The 20,395-nt window shown below is 35.2% G+C and overlaps 1 protein-coding gene across 1 annotated transcript in view; it reads right to left on the bottom strand.

The window, feature by feature from the left end:
- CACNA1D (calcium voltage-gated channel subunit alpha1 D) overlaps positions 1 to 20,395 on the bottom strand; it is a 194,489-nt gene that overhangs the window by 104,191 nt on the left and 69,903 nt on the right. Inside the window, exons 5-8 of the mRNA XM_059823472.1 lie at positions 16,717 to 16,859; positions 15,150 to 15,302; positions 13,998 to 14,194; positions 624 to 727 (exon numbers count right to left, since the gene is read on the bottom strand). Coding sequence (XP_059679455.1) covers positions 624 to 727; positions 13,998 to 14,194; positions 15,150 to 15,302; positions 16,717 to 16,859 — 597 coding nt within the window. The remainder of the gene's footprint in view (positions 1 to 623; positions 728 to 13,997; positions 14,195 to 15,149; positions 15,303 to 16,716; positions 16,860 to 20,395) is intronic.

Genomic DNA, 20,395 nt, shown 5'->3' with positions numbered 1-20,395 from the left:
AAACTGTGACAACCTCCCACTGACAAGTATTTTAAATTGGTACTTGATTCTCGATAAATGTATTGCCTTGTTGGTGCAGGTCGTCACAGCAGTACACAGCTCTACAATACAGGAAGCACTAAACACTTTGTGTCAAGGAAACCTAGTCATACTCTTTCTTGTATGAGAAGATCTGATACTCTTCAGATCTTGAAGCATCCATTAAAAATATTTTTAATATGACTGGTAAACACAAATAACACTTCAATTACTTTATGGATATTTGAAAAAAAGCAAAAGTTGGGCTTTCAGAAAAGGACACCTGTCTATAACTATAGGGGAAAATATTTGTACAGATGCACCACCCATCTCTGTGTGCAAAATAATGTTTATCCCTGCTGGAATATTATAGAATAAGGAGATTAGTGCCTCATTTAATGAATATTTTTGGCAAGCATGGTGAACGTGATGTCAGACAGATACAGGCACTAGAATCACACAGTTCAGTCAAAAGAGCAAACACTGGTAGGATGACATAAGAATCTTAAGTGCATGCAAAAAAGCCATCGCTGAGAAGCTTGAGTAAATGCAGAGGCCATCTTACAAGTAGCAGTAGCATACACAATGTTAACTCAACTGCTTACCCACTAAGTACACCAAGAACCAGGTTAAGTACGAAAAATGAGCCAAGGATGATAAGACTAACAAAATAGATCCATGGCCATTCACATCCTATTGCATCATTTACCTGCAAAATGTAAGGAAATAAGTTACGATTCAGTCATTCATTAAACAGCAGAGTCCTTTTTGCAGCTGCCAGATCACGTAGGTTTCAACACTGAAAGTTTATGGCTTATTCAGTTCTTAAAAAAAAAAAAAATCAATGAACATTTGTTTAATTTTTTTTACTTACCCAAATTATGTTGTAGATGTGATGCCTTAGAAGATGAATTAAAATAACATTTAAATAAGTGCAGAAGAACTCTTAGTCCTTTCTATAATTTTGCGACAAGTATGGACATGAAGAATATATACTGGTACAGCTAAACTCCAATTTTTGTATTTGTATGTTATTTATATGATAGCTACAGAAAACTGTTTCTGTTCTAATTAGAGGAGGAAGAAATAGAGGTTTATTAAAAGGTGTCATCACAACTGAAGCCTCACCTGTATAAGATAACCTGTGTTCATGGCAACTGAATTCAGGACTCTGCCTTCATGATGAAAAAGGTGTATGCTTACCCGCTCAATACACCAAGAACAAGATTTAGTACGAAAAATGACCCAAAGATGACGAGACTGACAAAATACACCCATGGCAATTCAAATCCCATAGCATCATTCATCTGCAAGAAATAAGATGATCTTATAGAGTAGATCACTATAGTCATAGCAATGAAGAGTCAGAGAAAAGAGAATTTAATCATTCAGGTGAGATTCAAAGAACAATACAAGAAAGAAGGCACTGGCCACATTCACTTTGCATTTCTAATATATACTCTAAAACAAAATACTGAGTGAACCTAGTATTCAGATCAAAACTATTATCAAACATAAATGGAGCACTGAAACAGTTCAGTTCTTTAACACCGAGATCATGAACTAAACTTCAGATCTCAATTAAAATGATGCTTACAAAGTATATTAAAATATTAGGATTTTTAGTTCGTATACATCCTAGATACGTGAATGATCCTTTGAGAAAAGAAATAGTAATATGTATCTCAACAGTAGAAGCAATACTATTTTTTCTGTAACATGGAATTTCAATATTTTTTTCCCGAAATACTACAGTTGGATGCAGTCAGACATTTCAAATAGATTCAAAAAGAAATAAATGAGGATGAATTTGTGTAAAAACATGAATTAGGATTTTAGGAAAATGAAAAACTTAAATCAAATTTCAGAAACATAGTGGAAACATTGAAATATTCCAGAAACACTTCTGAACAAAAATTATATAAAGATCAAGGTTAAATGAAGTTTAAAAAGTTGTCACTGATTTCTCTTTTAAAGTAACTGAGCTTTAAATACACTCTATAGACTCACACAAGCTTTTCTACAAAGATGTTTTCCACAGTCTATTTTTAGCAAGCTCATTATACCTATCAGAAGATGGACTTAAACATACCCATGGAAATCTGAAAAAGACTATTCTGAAAAACAGATATTTTAAAACACAGGGAAATTGGTTTTGTGTGTAGCATTCAGGTACAAAAAGACATTTTGATAAGTTACAAAAATAATTCTGACTTAGAACTTCTTGGAAACTTCTCTTGTAGGAGAGGAATTATTCTGGCTTTTTTGTTTATACTATCAAGTTTGCATTAGATTCTTCTTAAGATACTTTTTAGCCATGAAAATTCAGCAGACAATAAAAATTGCATGAGCATTCAAGACTAGATATAGTATTGTAGAACAATTTTTGGTCAAACCTTTTTCCTCTTCTGTGAATGCTGTTGCGTTTGTTGTGTCTGAAATTTGTGATTAGGCTTTGAGCTCTATTGATAGTCAAGTTGGACTCCTGTCCTTAACATCTCTGTTGGAATAGACATATTAAACACAGGAACAAACTTTTTTTTAAACTATACTACTTATTTTATTTTTTCCTCTATCTTTTGAAAATGTATCATAATCTCAGTTTCTGCAAGGTGGCCCTAGGGATGGTTAGATAAAAGCACATGCATTAAGTCTTTGCAGGTTAAGGCCCATAGGCACTTTTCTTCAATGGTGATCTCTAATAATGCTGCTTTATACTAACTAAAGTAAACAAACTTCCTAAGTAACCAAATGCATCATTTAAAATAATCTCTCTGTGTATCATCTTTTAAAATGCTTTAGTAATTGAACTGAGGTACTGAAAAGCAACTTAAAATTACTTAGACTTGCTAGGAAAAAGAAGAAAACTGCAAAATATATATTTGATTCAGATTTTTTCCTTTTACTTTCAATAAAACTATATTTTGGAGAAATTAAAATGGAGAAGGGTTATAGACATTCAGAAAGGCTGGGATCATTACTTTCAATTTTAAAAGATCCCAGATTTCCATAGTCCAGTTCTGCAACAGCATATTCATATGGAAAATAAAGTCTTGCGTAATGCTGCCATTATACTGACCTACTTATACTTAGTCTCCTGTGCAATATTTCTAGCAATACTTAGCATGTCAGGTGCCTATGCTAAGGAGATCAGTTGTGGTGTTTTGTTTTTTTATCATCCATGCCCATTCCCTCAGAGCAAGTCCCCTACATTTGAGAAGTCTTAACAATGAAGAGGCTCAGGTATTTAGTAAAATACCCTATTGCCCAGACTGAATTTCTGCTTTGTCCCCAAGTATGTTGCCCTTTGCTTCGTCTTTCAATTGTAGGTATCTGGCCTTAAGGTTTAGGAATAAAATATACTCAATGGCTTTTTAAAATGCATATTCATAATTATTTTATTATTCAGAATTGAGTTTGCTTCATAGAAATTATTCATATGATACAGGGAAAGTGTTTTTTCTAACAATAGCTGATAAGAGCGAACGTTTTGATTAAATTTCCAATACATATGAACGCATTTTGCATCTAACTGAACTATACCATTAGCAAACTGTTGTTTGCAAGTCACCAGAGTTCACAGTGAAGGCATAAATTAAACTGGTGTTGATGCCAACATTTTCCTGCTATAAATCTTTTTGAAAAACCTGAAAGAGTAGTATTTGCAGTTTTACTTGGAGAAAAAAGAGCTCTGGGAATCACTGCAACTCAACTTGATAAACTTTTTGCTTACAAAGAGAACATATTCAAGAAGCCAGGCATTGTGCTAACTTAGTAACCCAGGAGCAAAGCTGAAATTTCCATGTTCTGTCATCAAGGCTCTGTTAGCATAGACAACTGTGATTTACATTCCCTTCATTCACTTTATAGTGTGTAACATACCAAAAAAAATTCCTTCTCATTTATGCAGTTTGATTTTAAGCCCAATGTTTTAGACTAGTCTATCTAGGACTAACGCCCTGTGATGTAAAAATTGGAAACTGCAGCTCACCAGTGCTAGAAGAAATGCTTTGGCTTGGGCAGATGCTGTACTAATTGAAAAGCATTCCTAACTCAGGAACCCTTAATCTAGTAGAACACCTTGGCACTAATCGAAGATTGAAATCTTAAAAGCAACAGCCTGAAACTGCATCTACTCAAGAATTTTACCATTTAATTCTAGAGACAATTAAACTCTATTCAAGTAATGCATTGTAATTGCTATTCATGAAGTCATATTTCTGATTGCATTAATACCAGAGATGAAAGTATAAAAAAAAGTCCTTTCCTTTTGGAAAACTTCACTGCTCATTTCATGCATGTCAAGTGGCATTTTCTATAACTTTCAATTAAAGAAAGATTAAAGGAGTTAGTTTGCCTTCTGATTAAAAATTGAGGCAGAACTTGGTTAATATATGAGCACAGGAAAATCTCCATCCTCTGAAACAAGGTATTTTCAGTTGAAAGGACTAATGCTGACTTCTAACCCAAAATGTAGAATAGGGAGTTACGAAGACACAAATTCCAGATGCATTGGAAGTTGCAACTAAGAAACATAAACAATAAAAGCCCCTGAATTATGCTAAAGTAACACCATGAAATCTAGGAGATATCACATCTCAAATCCTCAGCAAAAAATCTTGCAAGACTCCCACCGTCCGTGGCTCAGAGATGTACTATACAGCAAAGTAGGTGTGTCATTTAATGTCTCTCAATGGACTTGTCCCATCTCTTTTTGAGTCCATTAAGCTTTTAGCATCCATAACACCTATTGCAAAGACATCCCCAAGTACCATCCTTCTTGCTCTTCTTTGTGCCTTTTCCCAGACCTAGTCTTACTCTTTGGATTTCAGTTCTAATTAGTTTGTCCATCACATCAACCAGAGGACAGATGAGATAATGGATGATATGAAGGACAAAGTATTTTTCACATCACTTAATTCTGTTTCACCCTAATGGTAGATGTGTATCACTCAGATAAGTGTTTAAAAGCACTTATTCTCCACAGATGCCACTTTTGGCTACGCTCTGGCATTTTCACTCTTCTCATACAGCTGTTTAATTAGATTTGTATGTTTAAACAGCTTTGAAAAGAATTTTTGACTGAACTCTGAAGCTCTTCCTATCCCTTTCATGAGTGACACAGTAACTAACAGTTCAAAAGTCCTTGTAAGAGGGCCCATTTGTTGATGCTACCGGATCTGGAGACAAGTTACTCTCTGCAAGTTAAATTGGTGGAGAATAATTAATTTTCATTGTATATTTGGCTCCTTTTATTTACATCTATATGTCTGTGAGTATATGTCTGCAAAGTCTAGAAGAATTATCTTGAGCTGATAGGACAAACTTGGTATAGTCTGACACTGCCTCATCTGGCATTTGGAGTGAATTACCCTGTTAGCTGTGCTGCAGTTGGAGTCAACTATCACCACAATGCAGTGTAGATGATCAGAGACCAAGACTCTGAAGTGAAACAGGGAGAAAGCAAAATCTACAGCAGACATAACCATTCATATTACACAGCAGCAGATGGCACACTCCAACCTAAAATCAGTTAGAAATCATTAAAATGTCTCATTTACCCCTATCTGTGGTAACTGTGAGCAAAATCCCCATATGCAATTGCATGCAGATCAAGGTCTTGCTTTTCTGTGCACCTGGTACTGTTTTACTGAAAATTGTTGCAAGCTCTTTGCATGTATCAATTAATCTAAGCCCTGACTGGGGATAATGATAAAGCAATGCAGTAATACCTCTAATTCTGCATTTGTACTATTACAGATATAATGTGCTAATGCATGAACCTATTTTGAATTATTTTCCACAATGTTTCAAACTCACTGAATTTAAGTTTCTTGGTTTCCTTAGGTTTACAATTTTACCTTCCTCCTTTTATAACATTCCAATAGACACGTAAATGGTGGGTTTATTTATTGTTACCTATAATCTACCTAATCATCTTAAAAATTATTAAGACTGACAAACTCAGTCTCTTGACAAGTGTAAAAATCCTTCAGAAATCAGTATTTTGTGAAATGGGAGTAATTCCGCATTCTTCGAAGCTTACAATGTAGGTTCACAAAACCTTAGATCACAGGCTATTTATTCTACTCATTTTAGAGCATACCAGACAGCTTTTCAAAGCCTTCTAGCTTCAAAGGTTGTGTCCTGGGATATTCTTGGCTGAAGTGCAGTTAACTTAAAGTTGACTTAAAACAGGCTGTGCTTGAAGCATGGTGGACTCCAGGCTGTTTTGTAAAAGCATGTGATTTTATAGTCAATCTTATCTGGGTTCTGGAGTTAAAGCACAGATTTCCTTGACATTCTCCTGGTTGGCCAGACCCAACTTTGTTGTACTGCCAACGCAGAAACAAGACAAGAGATACACTGGTGGGATGTGAACTCCGAGATCACCGCTTTGTTAAGCATTTGAGCTCAGCAGGAACTGGAAAATCAGAATTCCATGGCTCGGGCATTAAGGTAAGCCTAAAGGGAAATATATCCCTTGGCAAAGTGAAAAATTGTTACAGTACCTAGAGAGCCTTATAGTTACTTAATCACTTCTAAATTTGACCCCCATCTTCTGTATGTCAACCGTGCTATAAAGCTGCATATAGTACACATATAAGTGACCCTCTTAAGTTAAACCTCAACTTGTAAGATAACGCTTCAGTTTTATTAATTTGCTTTGATGTATCTAAACAGACCTCAGTTTCTATCTTCTGTTATTTTTATCCATTGTTAGCTAGTGAAGTATATAATTTAGGTACTCACATAAAGCATTTATTCTTCAAAAGCTGACTGCTTATAATTTGTTTTTTCTAATATTGATTAGAAATAAGTTTAGATGCAGGTCTTAATATTATTTTTGTTTTCATTCAGATACATTATTTTGCATCTAATGCTATTTTAGCTAATTACTGTTGGTGGCATTCCATTAATCAGCTTACTGTCTTTAACTGGGGGGGGGGGGGGGGGGGGTGGAACAGGGAGGAACAGGAGAGGAAATCAAATAATTGTTCCAAGGAAAGCATAGCTGTTAAATGTGACTGCTAAGAAATTATTTTCTCTTTTTCAGGTAGCGATCTCAGGTTGAATCTGCAGAGCTGTTGGACACTACCATAACAAAATTAAGAGTACTGCCTCTACAAAATAGTAACCCAGAGAAGGTTTTGTATTGGATTGTGGGAGGACTCTACCAGGTTTAACTCTGTATTCCAGATATAACAAAATGGAAGTGTTTGATTCCTTCATGTTAATTTAGGATTACCAATTTGTTAGTGCTATTTATCTATATTGCCCAAACTAATCTCACATAAGAAATTTATAAAACCTATGTACTGATTTGGTTTGTTAAATCTAAGGGCTCAAAAAACTATTGAAGTTAATTAACTAATATGATGAACAGTGTGTTTATTTTTAAATATTTAGCTACAACATATTACAAAGAACAGAGTAATAGTATCCACTTTGGTGATATATACTAAATACCTTTTTTCTTTTTGTATCTGCCATGGCACCTATACATGTACAGTACAACATTATATAATAATTGGGTGTATTAAATATTTCCCATGTGCTGGATAGAAAAAAATGCAAGCATAATAGCATGTACTATTCAGATCGATGATGTAAAATTGTCACCTTAGTTTATGTAGAAACAATGAACAAACCCCCAATACTCAAGGTAGATCTGGATTTATCTACTAAACTGTTATCCTGGGACAGTCTGGGAACTAGGACGTTTTTAAAAGGATTGTTTGCTTCTTGCAGCAAAATTTTTGGAAGAAACTCTAGCTATGCAACTAATGAAGTTCTTAGTGCTAGCTAAAGTGTAGCCTACTTCTAATCCAGTTTCTATCCATTTTATTTAAACTTTCTGGGGAGAAATAGTATGTTCTTTTGAGGTTTTGCAATGATCTATGATAAGAAATTAGTTCCATGCTTTGACTGCAGTACAGGTCAGCAATCAGCTAAGATTGAGATACTAGATATCTTGTCAAAGTAAATCAAGTTCACTTCATGGGAAAGATATTTCCCTGTAAGGTAGTTTAACATCCTCCTCCGGTGGAGTCTTTGTGTTAAGATGCTCATCTGAACAAAAATTATATTACATGATCATCCCTTACCATGGTAATTCAAACCTTTAATATCTATATTCCCTGGCTTGGTAGCTCTGTTTGCATGTCTGAATTTGATCATTCCCTTTTCTCTCTTTCTGAGGTTTCTAATTTATTGACAATTTAAGTCTTGTCTCTTTGCAATCTAAAATCTGTTATTTGGAGCTTTTTGTATCTAGAGAACATAAACAAGTAATCAGTCCAAATCATTACCTAAAAGGTGGGGGGGTTAAGCTAGATTTTAACATTAAATTGGACTCAAGTAATTAACATGCAAATTCAAAAAATCCTGCCTGCAATCCCTGGCTCTTAAGTGTGATTTATGCAGTATATTAATACTGTCATCCAAAATTTCTATCACTCCAGCTGGACATCATGTGTTAAATTTCTGGCTATGTAGTCAAAGGCTGGGAGCACTGTGCATCCAGCACATCAATGCCTTTGGGGATGAGCTGCCTTGTTTCACTGAAGAGTCTCCCTTAGATGACCTGTGAGTGGTGTTGAGTGATGCTATGAGAATAGCACTAAGCTATCCTTAATGCATAACAGACAAAGGCAGAAATAAATATTTTCGAAGATTTTCCTAGCATATTTCCTCACAATTTTTAACATTGTTTGCTGAATATTTGCAACTGATTTACAAAGAGGAAAAAAGCTGCCAAGCGTTCTTTGACTTCTCTCAGACCGTACACTGAAATTCATTGCTGACAAGTATTGTTTGGATGCAATAACATGCCTTCCATTTCTGCAGCTGTAATGAGACTAATATGACTTAAATCACCCAAAGCAGTTGTTTCCCATTGGTTTATTAAATCATTCAATTCAAAGTTCTAGAGTATTATTGCTTACTTGACTGCTGGTCACATTTTGTGTGGTGTTTTTTAGGTATTCCTGCTCAGCACTCTGATGACAGTTTTGATACTACTTCAAACATACTTTGCCACTTTTTGTTTATGGACTAATAAAACATTTTGTGCCTGAGCCAAGGGGTTTTCTTGTGAGATATATTTGCAAACTATTTGCTTGTGTTTAGGAAAAATCTTTGGCTGCACATAGCTGGTTTCAAGTACATTATATCCCCTTATAATACTTCTGAGCAGGCTGTCCTTTAAGATTCTTGAACTAGGAGCATTCTAAGAAGCGATATGAAGCGACTGTCCAAGTTCCTGATCATCTGATTGACATTCTGAAAAATCAATAGACTCCTTTGTTTTATTATTGTAATTATTTTCTTTTCTATGCATAGGTATATGTGGGAGTTATAATCATTTTTTTAAATTCTCATCCAGTTACAAAGCAAACAAATAGCGATTTTCTACCTTTCAGTTTATGCACAATAAAGAAAGTTGTCTTGTACCATTGGAAAGCTAGTAAGGAAGCCACAGCTCTTCTACCTGGTTATGGGAATACATTTAAGAAATACTGATCTAGTCTTTTCTATCTTGATATGATACTTCCCGTAACACTAATGCAATGGCTGTATCGACACTTGCATACTAGACATACAAAAAAGTGCAGTACAGCCTATACAGACTGTGTTACAGAAATTATTGATTTCCTTCAAATGTTCTAATGCTTCAAGGAGTATATGGGGGCATATAAAGCTTAAAGAAAGCAAGAAAGAGATTTCTAAGTGCACGCTTCTTTTTGTTATAAAAGCAGAGGAATTATGAATGAAATATTTCTTTGATGGTAATGTATGTTACTATCAAATAGTAGTAAAGGACAGTTTTAAGAAGTTGACATGTTAGTAAAGGGTATATTAAAAAACCTGACACTCCTTTCCTTAAACCTTACACAAGTTTTAGATATATTTTAGATTGCTTAGACATTTCAAGTAATGAACTGTGTATTTTAAACATGAATCCTTGAGAGAATATCTTGTTAACATATCAGTAGGTGTATTAATAGGCAAAACCATATAAGACATCAATATACCATTATTCAGCAACTGCAGCTTGAGTGCTTCAATCTCAAAAATCTCCAGATCAATCTGAATAGTGCTAGCTAGGTGTCAGAGAACTGAGGAGCTGTTAATATTTGAGCTAGTAATGCAATGTCTGTCCATAAAATTGACTTAGTAAAATTCAGTAGCCAGTAATAAAGTTCCTGCACCATCGAATTAACTATGCTGGCAACCCATCACATAGAGTAGTTTGTTTCACAGGGGCCCTGCCCCATTCAAGTTACAAGTGGTGAAAACAAGAAGAATTAAATGTAAATTTTGGTACTCATGGGAAAATTGGGGGTTTTACTGGCAAGTACCACTGCTCATTATGTGTGTTCCTACGTATCAAGTGAAATAGCTAAAAATAAAAAGCAAAATATGTTTGCCATTAATAGACTATAAGTCTAGATGTTTGAAAGACATAGAAAAAAATCTAGAGCCAGATATGCAAATGCAGACTCAGATTTTGTAATTCTTGAGTGTTTGCTAGCATAAATTGAAAATGAGGCAAAGAATAATAAGCTCTCAGCTTTAGAATGTGAGCCAGAGCATTAAACACTTGGGCACAGAGAAGCTGCCACTTTGCCAATGACAAGGACTGCACGGGGATCCAAAACTAATGGCATAAGCCTTCAGCTCAGGCTGGAGAGCAAACAGAAAGGACTGTGACTGGGAATAAACACAGTCCCGATATAAATGGAGAAGACGTACAGATGTGCAGCCACAAACGTATTGTACCATTTGGGAACACATATGCTGCACTGGCTGGTGAAAACAAGGACACTACCCTTTAACCTCTATAGTTAAGTCTAGCATTTGGCACTAAAGAGTCACATTTTTTGTGGATGAACCATGTAATACATGCTATCCAGTGAGTTACACTTAAATTAGAGAAAGCAAAGTAGCCAGATGAAGACACTTTAAAAATAATAGGACATATGGGAATCAGATGCAAACTGGTGAGCAGCAGGATGTCCATGTGAGTCACCAGGATCTGAAGGGTGCCTAGCAGTAGCAGGATCAAGCCCTCAATCTATAATAGATATGCATAAGAGGAAAATCATTATTGATGCTTGGAGAATTTTTAAGCCGAGTGTACTGTCGTTAACCAGGTGATAACGAGCTGTGCTAGTAAGTATTATTGGAAGCTGTCATTTTCAGCTGTCATTCTTGCTAACAGAAAGCCACATAACATGATGCAAAATATTGCACATATTTCACCCACTCAGATTACACCTGCTAGCAAGATAAGCCTACATAGTTAATTTTACTGTTCATACAGTGACCAAATGGAAATGAGAATTTTGTGCAGTTTCTAATATTTCTGGGTTTGTTTTTATTTGTTTATGTTTTGTATAAAACCCATTCAGTCTGGGTATCATCAACAGATTTCTAAGTAAAAAGCAACTCACAAAACCGATGCACCTCTAGCTAAAATGGTTTCCTTAGATACCTTCCTGGTATACCTCTAATGTTTTCACAATTTGCAATTAAAACAAGATCTTTTCCAATTGTTAGCTAGCAACAGCCAAATCTACCTCAGCTTAATCGAGGGGTAAAATTAAAACATATAAATTGTATTTTCTGTTGTCCTCAGCAAGTAATTTCAGCTTGACAATGGGCAATTTGTTGATCTACAGATAGAAAGAATCTAGATCTATAATCTAGATGTGTAATTTAATTACATAAATGTCAGCTAAGACAGATTCCAAAGTCACCTGAATATCTGACTTTGATTATATTTCACTAGGTCAATAAATATTTGCTTCTCTAACAATCCCAGTATTATTTGTAATAAAATGAAAACTGACATCTGTGTACCTGTAAATATCTTCTACATCGGGAACTCATTATAGAGAAACAAATAAAATAACTCGTGTGCAGTTTTGAGGTTTTTGAATATTTAATTTTCATATGCCTTGCATTTTGAAATTGTCTGCTCATTACAATATTCAGCATCTATTTTAATGGTTTTATTTTTTGTGCTGTCAATGAAGACTCTACAAAGAGCTCCTAAGATGCATCAGATCAGTTAGTTCATTAATTCTTAGGGGAAAAAAAGTTTAATACTGAGCCACTCAGCTTAAATTGTTTCTATAGCTTTTGTAAAACCCATATTCTAAATATAGTAACTCACAAAGTTTTTACATTAATTTCCTTTGAAAAAATTGGTGATGGAGGAATTATCAGGTACTGAAATGTGGGCATACTCTTGCCTTGAAAGATGTTAAATGTGTATTCTTTTCCTAGAGAATCATGGCAAACCCTCCCTTTTCTTTCAGGAAGTATAAAAATAACTGTCATCATCACGAACACAAATCGTATAAAGCACATATGACTTCTACATTCATACAGACTCTTTGAGAAAATTAGGAACAGTTGGAGAGCAAAACCCAAAGAGCTGATAAACCTACACTATGAGAAACAATACATTAGCTTATACATAGCTATGCATTAACAATAGTGTTAAAGGTTTGCATGTTTATCGCCAATTTCATCTCTCTGCTAAGACAGTGGAAGCAGAGATTCATATTTTGCCAATTCTTTTTTGTCTTTCAATCCTAAAAGAATCCCAGTTCACCATCTTAATTATCTTTAACAGTGACATTATCTTAAAAATATCTCCATATTTTATATTCTAGTAACACAGATTTTATCTGAGACTACACTCTGGTGTTATATTTTTTAGCAACAGCATGATTGATTTACAACAAATGACCACATAAAAGTGTTCATTCATTGGGTAATTCTACATCCTTAATTTCATCCAGTACTCCACAAGAGATGTGCTATGAGTGAATAGTCCCACTTGGCCAGACAAACTTAAAGAAATTCAAAATGTGAGCTGCTGTGAGCAACATAACCTAGAGTATAGTTCCAGTAAGATACATCTTGAGATAGCTCATCCATTTTTAACAGCTTGCTAATAGTGATCCTTACTAGTAATCAGTTTTCTTCTTTCATAAGTATTTTCCAATACTTGACCTGTAGATTTTATTTGTTATAAGGTCCTAATTGCTGCAAAGACTTACTGCTGAGTACCAAGTAGTGTAGAATATTCTCACTGATTTTTAGCACCTATGGTAGGTAGGTTCTGTCACAGACTTCTTGAATGACCTTGGACAAATCACTCACATCAGATACTTAGGTGCTTAAAGATTCACAAAAGAATGTGATATCCCTAGATTGGAATGGGGTTAGGCAGAGAAATGTCCACCTGTATATTTAGGTGACCCTATTCCTTTAAAAATCTATGTGTTCTTTTTCGTCCATTCTCATTTGTAAAATCAGGACTAAATATATCTTCAGTTTCCCAGCCTGTGTCCAGCTGCCTGTTTATGTTGTAAGATAGTGGAGGTTCCATACCTGATGCTAGAGTAGCATTTAAAGGTGGCGACTTACACTGTTAGGTATTTGAATACCTTTTGCTGCTTCTATGGAGACAATGTCACGCTCACAGCTCTTGTGCTTTGTTGTTTCTGAATGGTTAACAAATGGTTTGCAGTCCCCATGGCAAGCAATGACAACTGAGAGCTTACTTTGTTCTAATTTATATTAATATAGTGAAATATTTTGCAGAAATACTGCAAAAAGAGAGCTCTTAAACTTAATCAGAAAAGACATACGTAAAAACTGTAGGCTTGCACGAAAAATTGCTAGTCCACAGGACATAAATGTAGTATTACATTTATTCAAGTAGAATAGGCAAAAAAACCCTCAAATAAGCAATGAAGAAATTTGTTTCTAAAATATCTTTGTAGCCTGAGGAGTCCAGTAAGATGCTGTGACTGGAAGAAGTATGCAGCTGAGCTTGTCTCCTGCAAAACTCACCAAGATTTCCTGCTGACAGTACTATAAAACACAGCTTATATCTCACTTGAACATCGAAGCTTGTTTAAAAGTAAACAAAGCTCAGCAATTTATGAACTTACCCAGTATAACACATCAGTCCATCCTTCCATAGTTATACACTGGAACACAGTCAACATCGCAAATGCAAAATTATCAAAGTTGGTTATGCCTCCATTTGGTCCAACCCATCCACCCTTACATTCAGTGCCATTCATGACACACTGACGTCCATTCCCTGAGAATGCACAAGGTGCTGGATCTTCTTCAACTAGTATATCTGAAAATTGACCAAAAAAATCAGAACTTTCAGTTCTCAAATTTTTTAACTCTTTGCATGAAGAAATATCAACCTGTTGGAAGGTAAATCCAGATATCAACGTGAGAAATGCTAAGAAAGGCAACATGTGGAAGCTTCAGAGCTTTTAGTGTCTCTCACATCTGGGCCTTACAGCCTTAAAACAGGCTAATCAAAACTGAAGGTATAAAAGAGCTTGAGTAATTAAGCAGTGGAAAGAAGCACGTAATAATACAACGTATCTTTTCAGAATCTCCCCATGCTAATTTTTATTTCTTCCTCTTCATTGCTATTTCTTCACTTCATGCCATTTCATACTAACATATGGACCACCAAGGAAACAGGTCTGGACTAATTCCTACATATAGTCTACTTCATTACTTAGCTGATAGAAATGTACCCTTAGCCATCAGATACTCCCTCATGATGTTTCACTCCTTCAAAATTCTCCCAGAACAAACACTTTCATTTCATCATTTCACCTGGACAGAGGAACACTGTTTTCTTTCATCACTCATTTCAGAACTGTACTTCTTACTACACTGCCACAATCTTGAAGGAGACAGTGCCAGATTGTGAATTCAGAAAAGTTTATCTTCCCTGACATAGGACTAGCTAGCTCTTCAGCAATCAGAGATTAGAAAAAACTATTGAGTTGTCCCTTGTGGATAGTCACCCTTACTATTTTCACTACAGACATTTCAGTTACACATTTCAGAAATGAAAACCTACTCAGAGCATGTTCTACTCTAACTAGTTTGTATTGCTGCTGCTGTTTAAATTTAATGCATACTTCCTGAAATTATCAACCACAGTGAAAACTGGAGATACAGCAGGTTTAGTGCATTGGCTCTTGTTGGATTTCAAACTGAAATCCCGCAGACTTGAAAGAAAACAGAATTAATCCCTTATTTTAGTCAACAGTTTCATGACTTACCTGAATCAATAAGAAAACAAGATTTGTGCATTTTTCCAATAAAAAGTTCCAATCCTATAATAGCATAGATTATGATTACAAACAATACCAAAAGGGCAATATGGAGGAGGGGAACCATGGCTTTTATAATGGAGTTCAGGACAACTTGTAAACCTAAAAGAAAAAAAGAGGATACAAGATATGAACCAGACTTCTATGTCTTGCCTTACCAAATTTTCGATAATTACACATTATTATAAATTAATGATACAGGCATGCAGAGTGAATTAGTTTTTAAAAAAATTTCTACTGCCCAGAACCACAAAATGTTCCTGTAACATAAAGTACTTCATAAGAATCTAAAACTTCATGTCAAACTCTAATTATTTCCTCTCTTAATAAAGGTTATGTCATAGAAGTCAATGCTTTAAATGTGTCACAATAATTTATGTTTTTTTAGAAAGGGCATGTAGTCAGTGGGTGGCTGTAGGTCACTTTACATGACCTTTAGAAAGTTCTGTGCTACAACCACAACTTTGTGGCAAGTCCTGGGAAAATGTACGTTCAGCCAATTGCAGAACTGTATTTTTGGTCTGGAGAGATAAATAGAGTATTGTTACCTGGGAAAATACATTTTTACTCTGAACAAACTTACTTTTTCATCACTTATCCCTCACATCACTTTCAGAACTACTTAATTTTTCTTTTCTCCTTAATTAAACATTTAGCCAATTTTTGGTCTTACCAAAAGAAGTAAATCCCAGACTAAGGAAGCTGCCACAGTACCAACGGGAACAAAATATAGCTCATTTTTATTTTAATAGACTTCCTTTCTGACATTTCATAAGACTGCTTCTTTCTTCACTGAAGTTCTTTTGCTAAATATATACCATCACAATCATTGCCATGTAACAGACTATGATATCATAAACACAGCATTAGGATTCTTCTTTTGAATGTCTTGGGAAGAGCTGAATTGTAAGCCATGAACCTCTTATTCAGCCCAAATAGCTTCAGTAATTAATAATGTATTAAAAGAAAACAGGAAATATTATCAGAAAATTCAATTGCTTTCTTTAAATAATACTGTTCTACTTTTTAAGTTTCCTAATTTATCTGTTAGCTCTACTGAGATAAACAGAAGGCATTCATGTGCATTGGAGGGGGCAGGAAATATGAAATGTGTAATGTGCTTTGGCATACACTTACCAACATATAAACTATTTTGAGACCACCTACACTTTCAGATCTGCAGGGTTTTGGAATAAAAAAATCCGAATTTTACTTTCTGGTGTATTTGCATTTTAACATATAATTTACTTTTATATAAAGCTTCTAAAAAGGAATTGTATTCCCCTGTCTGCTTATTGAACTGTGTAAGAAGATCATACACGGAATGAATTCACAATCCTTTGTTCAACCTGAAACAGGGTATCATTCATCTTGAAACTCACTTTACATACATAACCAGATAACAAAAAGTCAACTTTATATTATCTCATTTCTGTTAGCATCTGGAACAAGAAAGCTAAATGATCAGATCAGTTACAGTATTAATTCCAATGTAATTAAATAGAAAAGAGCTTACTGGGCACTCCTGATACAAGCCGGAGAGGTCGCAATACACGAAAGGCTCTTAGGGCTTTGACATCAAAGCCACCAGGTTTGCCACCTGAGTGGCTGCCACCTTCTGTTTCTTTGGTTAATTGTTCCAATATTACACTAAATAATCTAGAAAATGAGATGAAGGGTAAGGTCATCACCATCCATTTACCATGCAATCAAAGGTATTAGGAAATTACTTGAACTACAGATACTTCTGAAAACTGTTCAGCTGTCAAAATGAGAGGTATATTTACACATTAAATCATGACAGGAAGAGTTACGAAGTGCAAGAGTTTCTAATCCCTCCAGAGAGTGACGATCACACAGTATCCAATAAATTAGGATTCTGCTTTATATACACAATCTGCTATTTTTAAATAAATGAAGATACTTTGCCACTTCTTTGAACAAACATTTTAGCTGTAAGGTTTGGAGAATTAGTTTTCTCTTTAGAACATGAAATAGATAATCACTAGAAACCATCTGTTTTAATCTTGGTGGAATATATGAACTCCAAGTGACACTGCAGTTCAATATTCTAAATACAGTCAGCAAAAATTGAATATATTAAAAATAGAGTCCAACATTTAATAACACCAAAAAGATTTGTTTCTTACACATAATATCTTTGAGGATAAAAATATTCCCAGATGACTCATTTATTATATTGTATTTCTTTACTGCAGAAATGAGCTAGTCATTCATTAGAACAGTTTGGAAGACAAGAGTTTTATTTTTCTTTCCCACTTCCAGCAGCAATTCAAAGTGATGCAAGTGGTTGAAGTGAAAAGTAATCTTAGGTTTATTTTAGTTTGGACCTGCACTTCAGATGCATGGTTTTCTCAACTGTGGCTAGACCATGCAAACCATATTATCTTTTGCACAGAATCTGTAGTTCAGTAGTTGCAAAACTGAACTTCTCCCAAAAGGATTATCAAGTCAATAGAGTGTTGTAATCCTGAAAACTATTTCATGCTTGTGAAGGACTCCTGAAATGTGCAGGTTTTTGGTTTTGCCAAGAAAAGTTTTCACAACTCTAGTTCACAATGCTGTCATGCTGGATAGTTGCTAGAAATCATGTAATATTTAATAGGTTGCCCAAACTAGAATATTGAAGACTTTATTTTCTTTCCCAGTAAGCAATTGACCTGTATCAGTCAATACCCGTCCCTTTTTCGCTTCATTCTGCTCCAGAGTGAAACCCAGCCACGAAGACTACAGATCTTCGAATGCACACCAGCAACCTAAATACTACTATAACCACAGAAATCCAGACATTTAGTATTTCAGGTCCTGATTCAGCCCTGTAATTTAATAGAAGCATAACTGTAAGAAAATGAGCCATCTCAATGATTTCAGAGTGACTATTCATACTCTAAAGGCAGACACGATTAAACAGACTTCTGAATCAAGTCCCAAATAAAGAGAAGCTGTTTTCAGCCTGTCAGTCCATATATCATTTGGAAAATTAAAGGACTACAGGCATGTGAAGGTGCTATGAAAGCTTTCTCTACCAGGACCTTATTCTTTCACAGAAATCAATGGAAATTAGGTGGCATAGCATGCAGGCAAGTAGTAGACTGCTCTGAAAGTAATTCATACGCTCACTGGTTTCAGAGAGAAGTGATAAATATAGGAGAAAACATCACATTCACAGGTATGTCTACAGCTCTGTCATTTTATGTCTATCCTGTAAAGCCATTTAGGTATAAAACCACTGATCTCCTTCATAATTTTTAAAATTGACATTTGTTTTCCTGTACAGGTTACCCAAGTTTAAACACTAGATTTGATGTTGTGGAAAAAAGTCTATACATGCCTCCCTTTTGCTAGCAGAGATTTCTTTTGGTATAATTAAGATTTATGCATTTGGACTGCTACAGTTTCTGCTGAGAAAGCACATAAAGCAAATTTCATCTAATACATTCAATATAGGACATCATGGCAGCTCTTTCAAAGCTATTAAAAAATGTAATGAAATTTCACAATGAAACTAGTCAAATAGAATCAGATCCAGAAATTATTCCATATCCAGCTTGGGTTATATATGTAAAATCAATTTTTCACTGGGCTTTTAAGTATCAATTAAACAAATGGACGCATGCTTGCTTACTTGCTTATGTGAGTTGTATACTTCTTAAAAGAAGAAACAAAAAAATTGCTCACAGAGTGCAAGAACAAAAATATTGCTCACAGTTTTGTCAGTGCCTGACATGTTATGAAGGGTCCACCTTGTCTTCAGGTAGACTGATGACAACCTACACAATAGCTTATATTACAAAACTTTTGGTTTTGAGGTAGGATTTAAACCTTAGTGTGATATTTTGGCTATTTAAGGTGTAGTCCTTTTTTCTTCATATTTTCCTTGGATTCAGTGTGAGCATTTGACCTAACTAGATTTAGCCTCCAATAATGAGTATTTTATGAGTTAATGGAAAATTTTTTAGTTATCATGTATTTAGGACACAGCCAAAGATAGAGGTCATGTTAATTAGACTGCTCCAGGGTTACTGTAACTCCATGGTCACTTGACAAGAGGGAAGAGGTGTATTCAAGTGACTGCCTGGCAAGAGAATAGAGCTCTTATTTGTGATAGTCTCCACACCTGCCCACCAACCTTCCCCTTCAGGCACAGTGGCCAATCTGTTGAGAATGACCTGATGAAAGATCTATTTATATACAAATTTTAGTCCTGGACCAAAACTGCCTGAATGCCATGCAACTGGCCCAAATACAATCTCATCAGTACATTTACTATCTCAGAATCAAATAGTTATAAATCGGGTATTCATAATACTTGCCCAAATTTAATAATGCTTTACCACAAATTCTTTTGCTTTGCGTCTTTTTCTTTTCCCTTAATGTAATGATGAGAGTTAAGAGCAGCACACACCCTAATTTCTGGACCTTTTCAATTACAGGCAACCCTTGATATAGTTTGAACTTAAAAAAGAAATTAGAATTGCACACTGCATGCCAAGGTCTTCTTTGCAAGCCAGCGCAACATAAAAAGTTATGTATGAATAATATTCTCCATGTGCTATATCTATAAATGTTTTCAGTAAACAAAATTTACGGTACTGGAAATTCCTTTTTTTTTTCCCCTCAATATAATCAACCCCTATTTAGGGAATTGGGGAATATACGCCTCAAAATTAATTCCCTAGATAGCTGAAGGTAGGATCTTCTAATGAACTAGCACAACCATTGACACCAAGTTGCTGACACTAAAAAACTACATGCATTATTTATCATAAGCAGGTGTGAAATTTAATTGTGGGACATTCCACTCTCCACTCTTCCGTAACCTGTGTAAGGCCTGAGCAATCCCTCCTCTGAGGAGCAGAACAAACTCACCAGGGTTTCCTGGTACAGCAAGGCACACAGGGAGGGGAAAAAAAAGGAAAAAACCACGGCATTTTTAGCATACTTTCTCCCCCAGGCAAGTCAAAATCATATATCTCTGGGGCTTGATGTGCGGCACCCCAAAGGCAAGTACTCAAGTGTCCAATTTTCCTCAGATTTTGGGAAGGTCAAGGAATTACTCAGTTAACTCTGTCTCCCCTGACCACTCTCCCCCACTTCAAAACACATGGGTCCTCCCAGAGGTCTTTGCAGAATAGATGAACTCCACATAACCACAGTATAGGGATAAACGAATA

This window comes from Gavia stellata, chromosome 12, assembly GCF_030936135.1.
Source record: "Gavia stellata isolate bGavSte3 chromosome 12, bGavSte3.hap2, whole genome shotgun sequence".
In the NCBI taxonomy this organism is placed as follows: Eukaryota; Metazoa; Chordata; class Aves; order Gaviiformes; family Gaviidae; genus Gavia; species Gavia stellata.
Note: the sequence above shows the minus strand (reverse complement) of the source record. Positions and strands in the feature narration are given on the sequence as shown.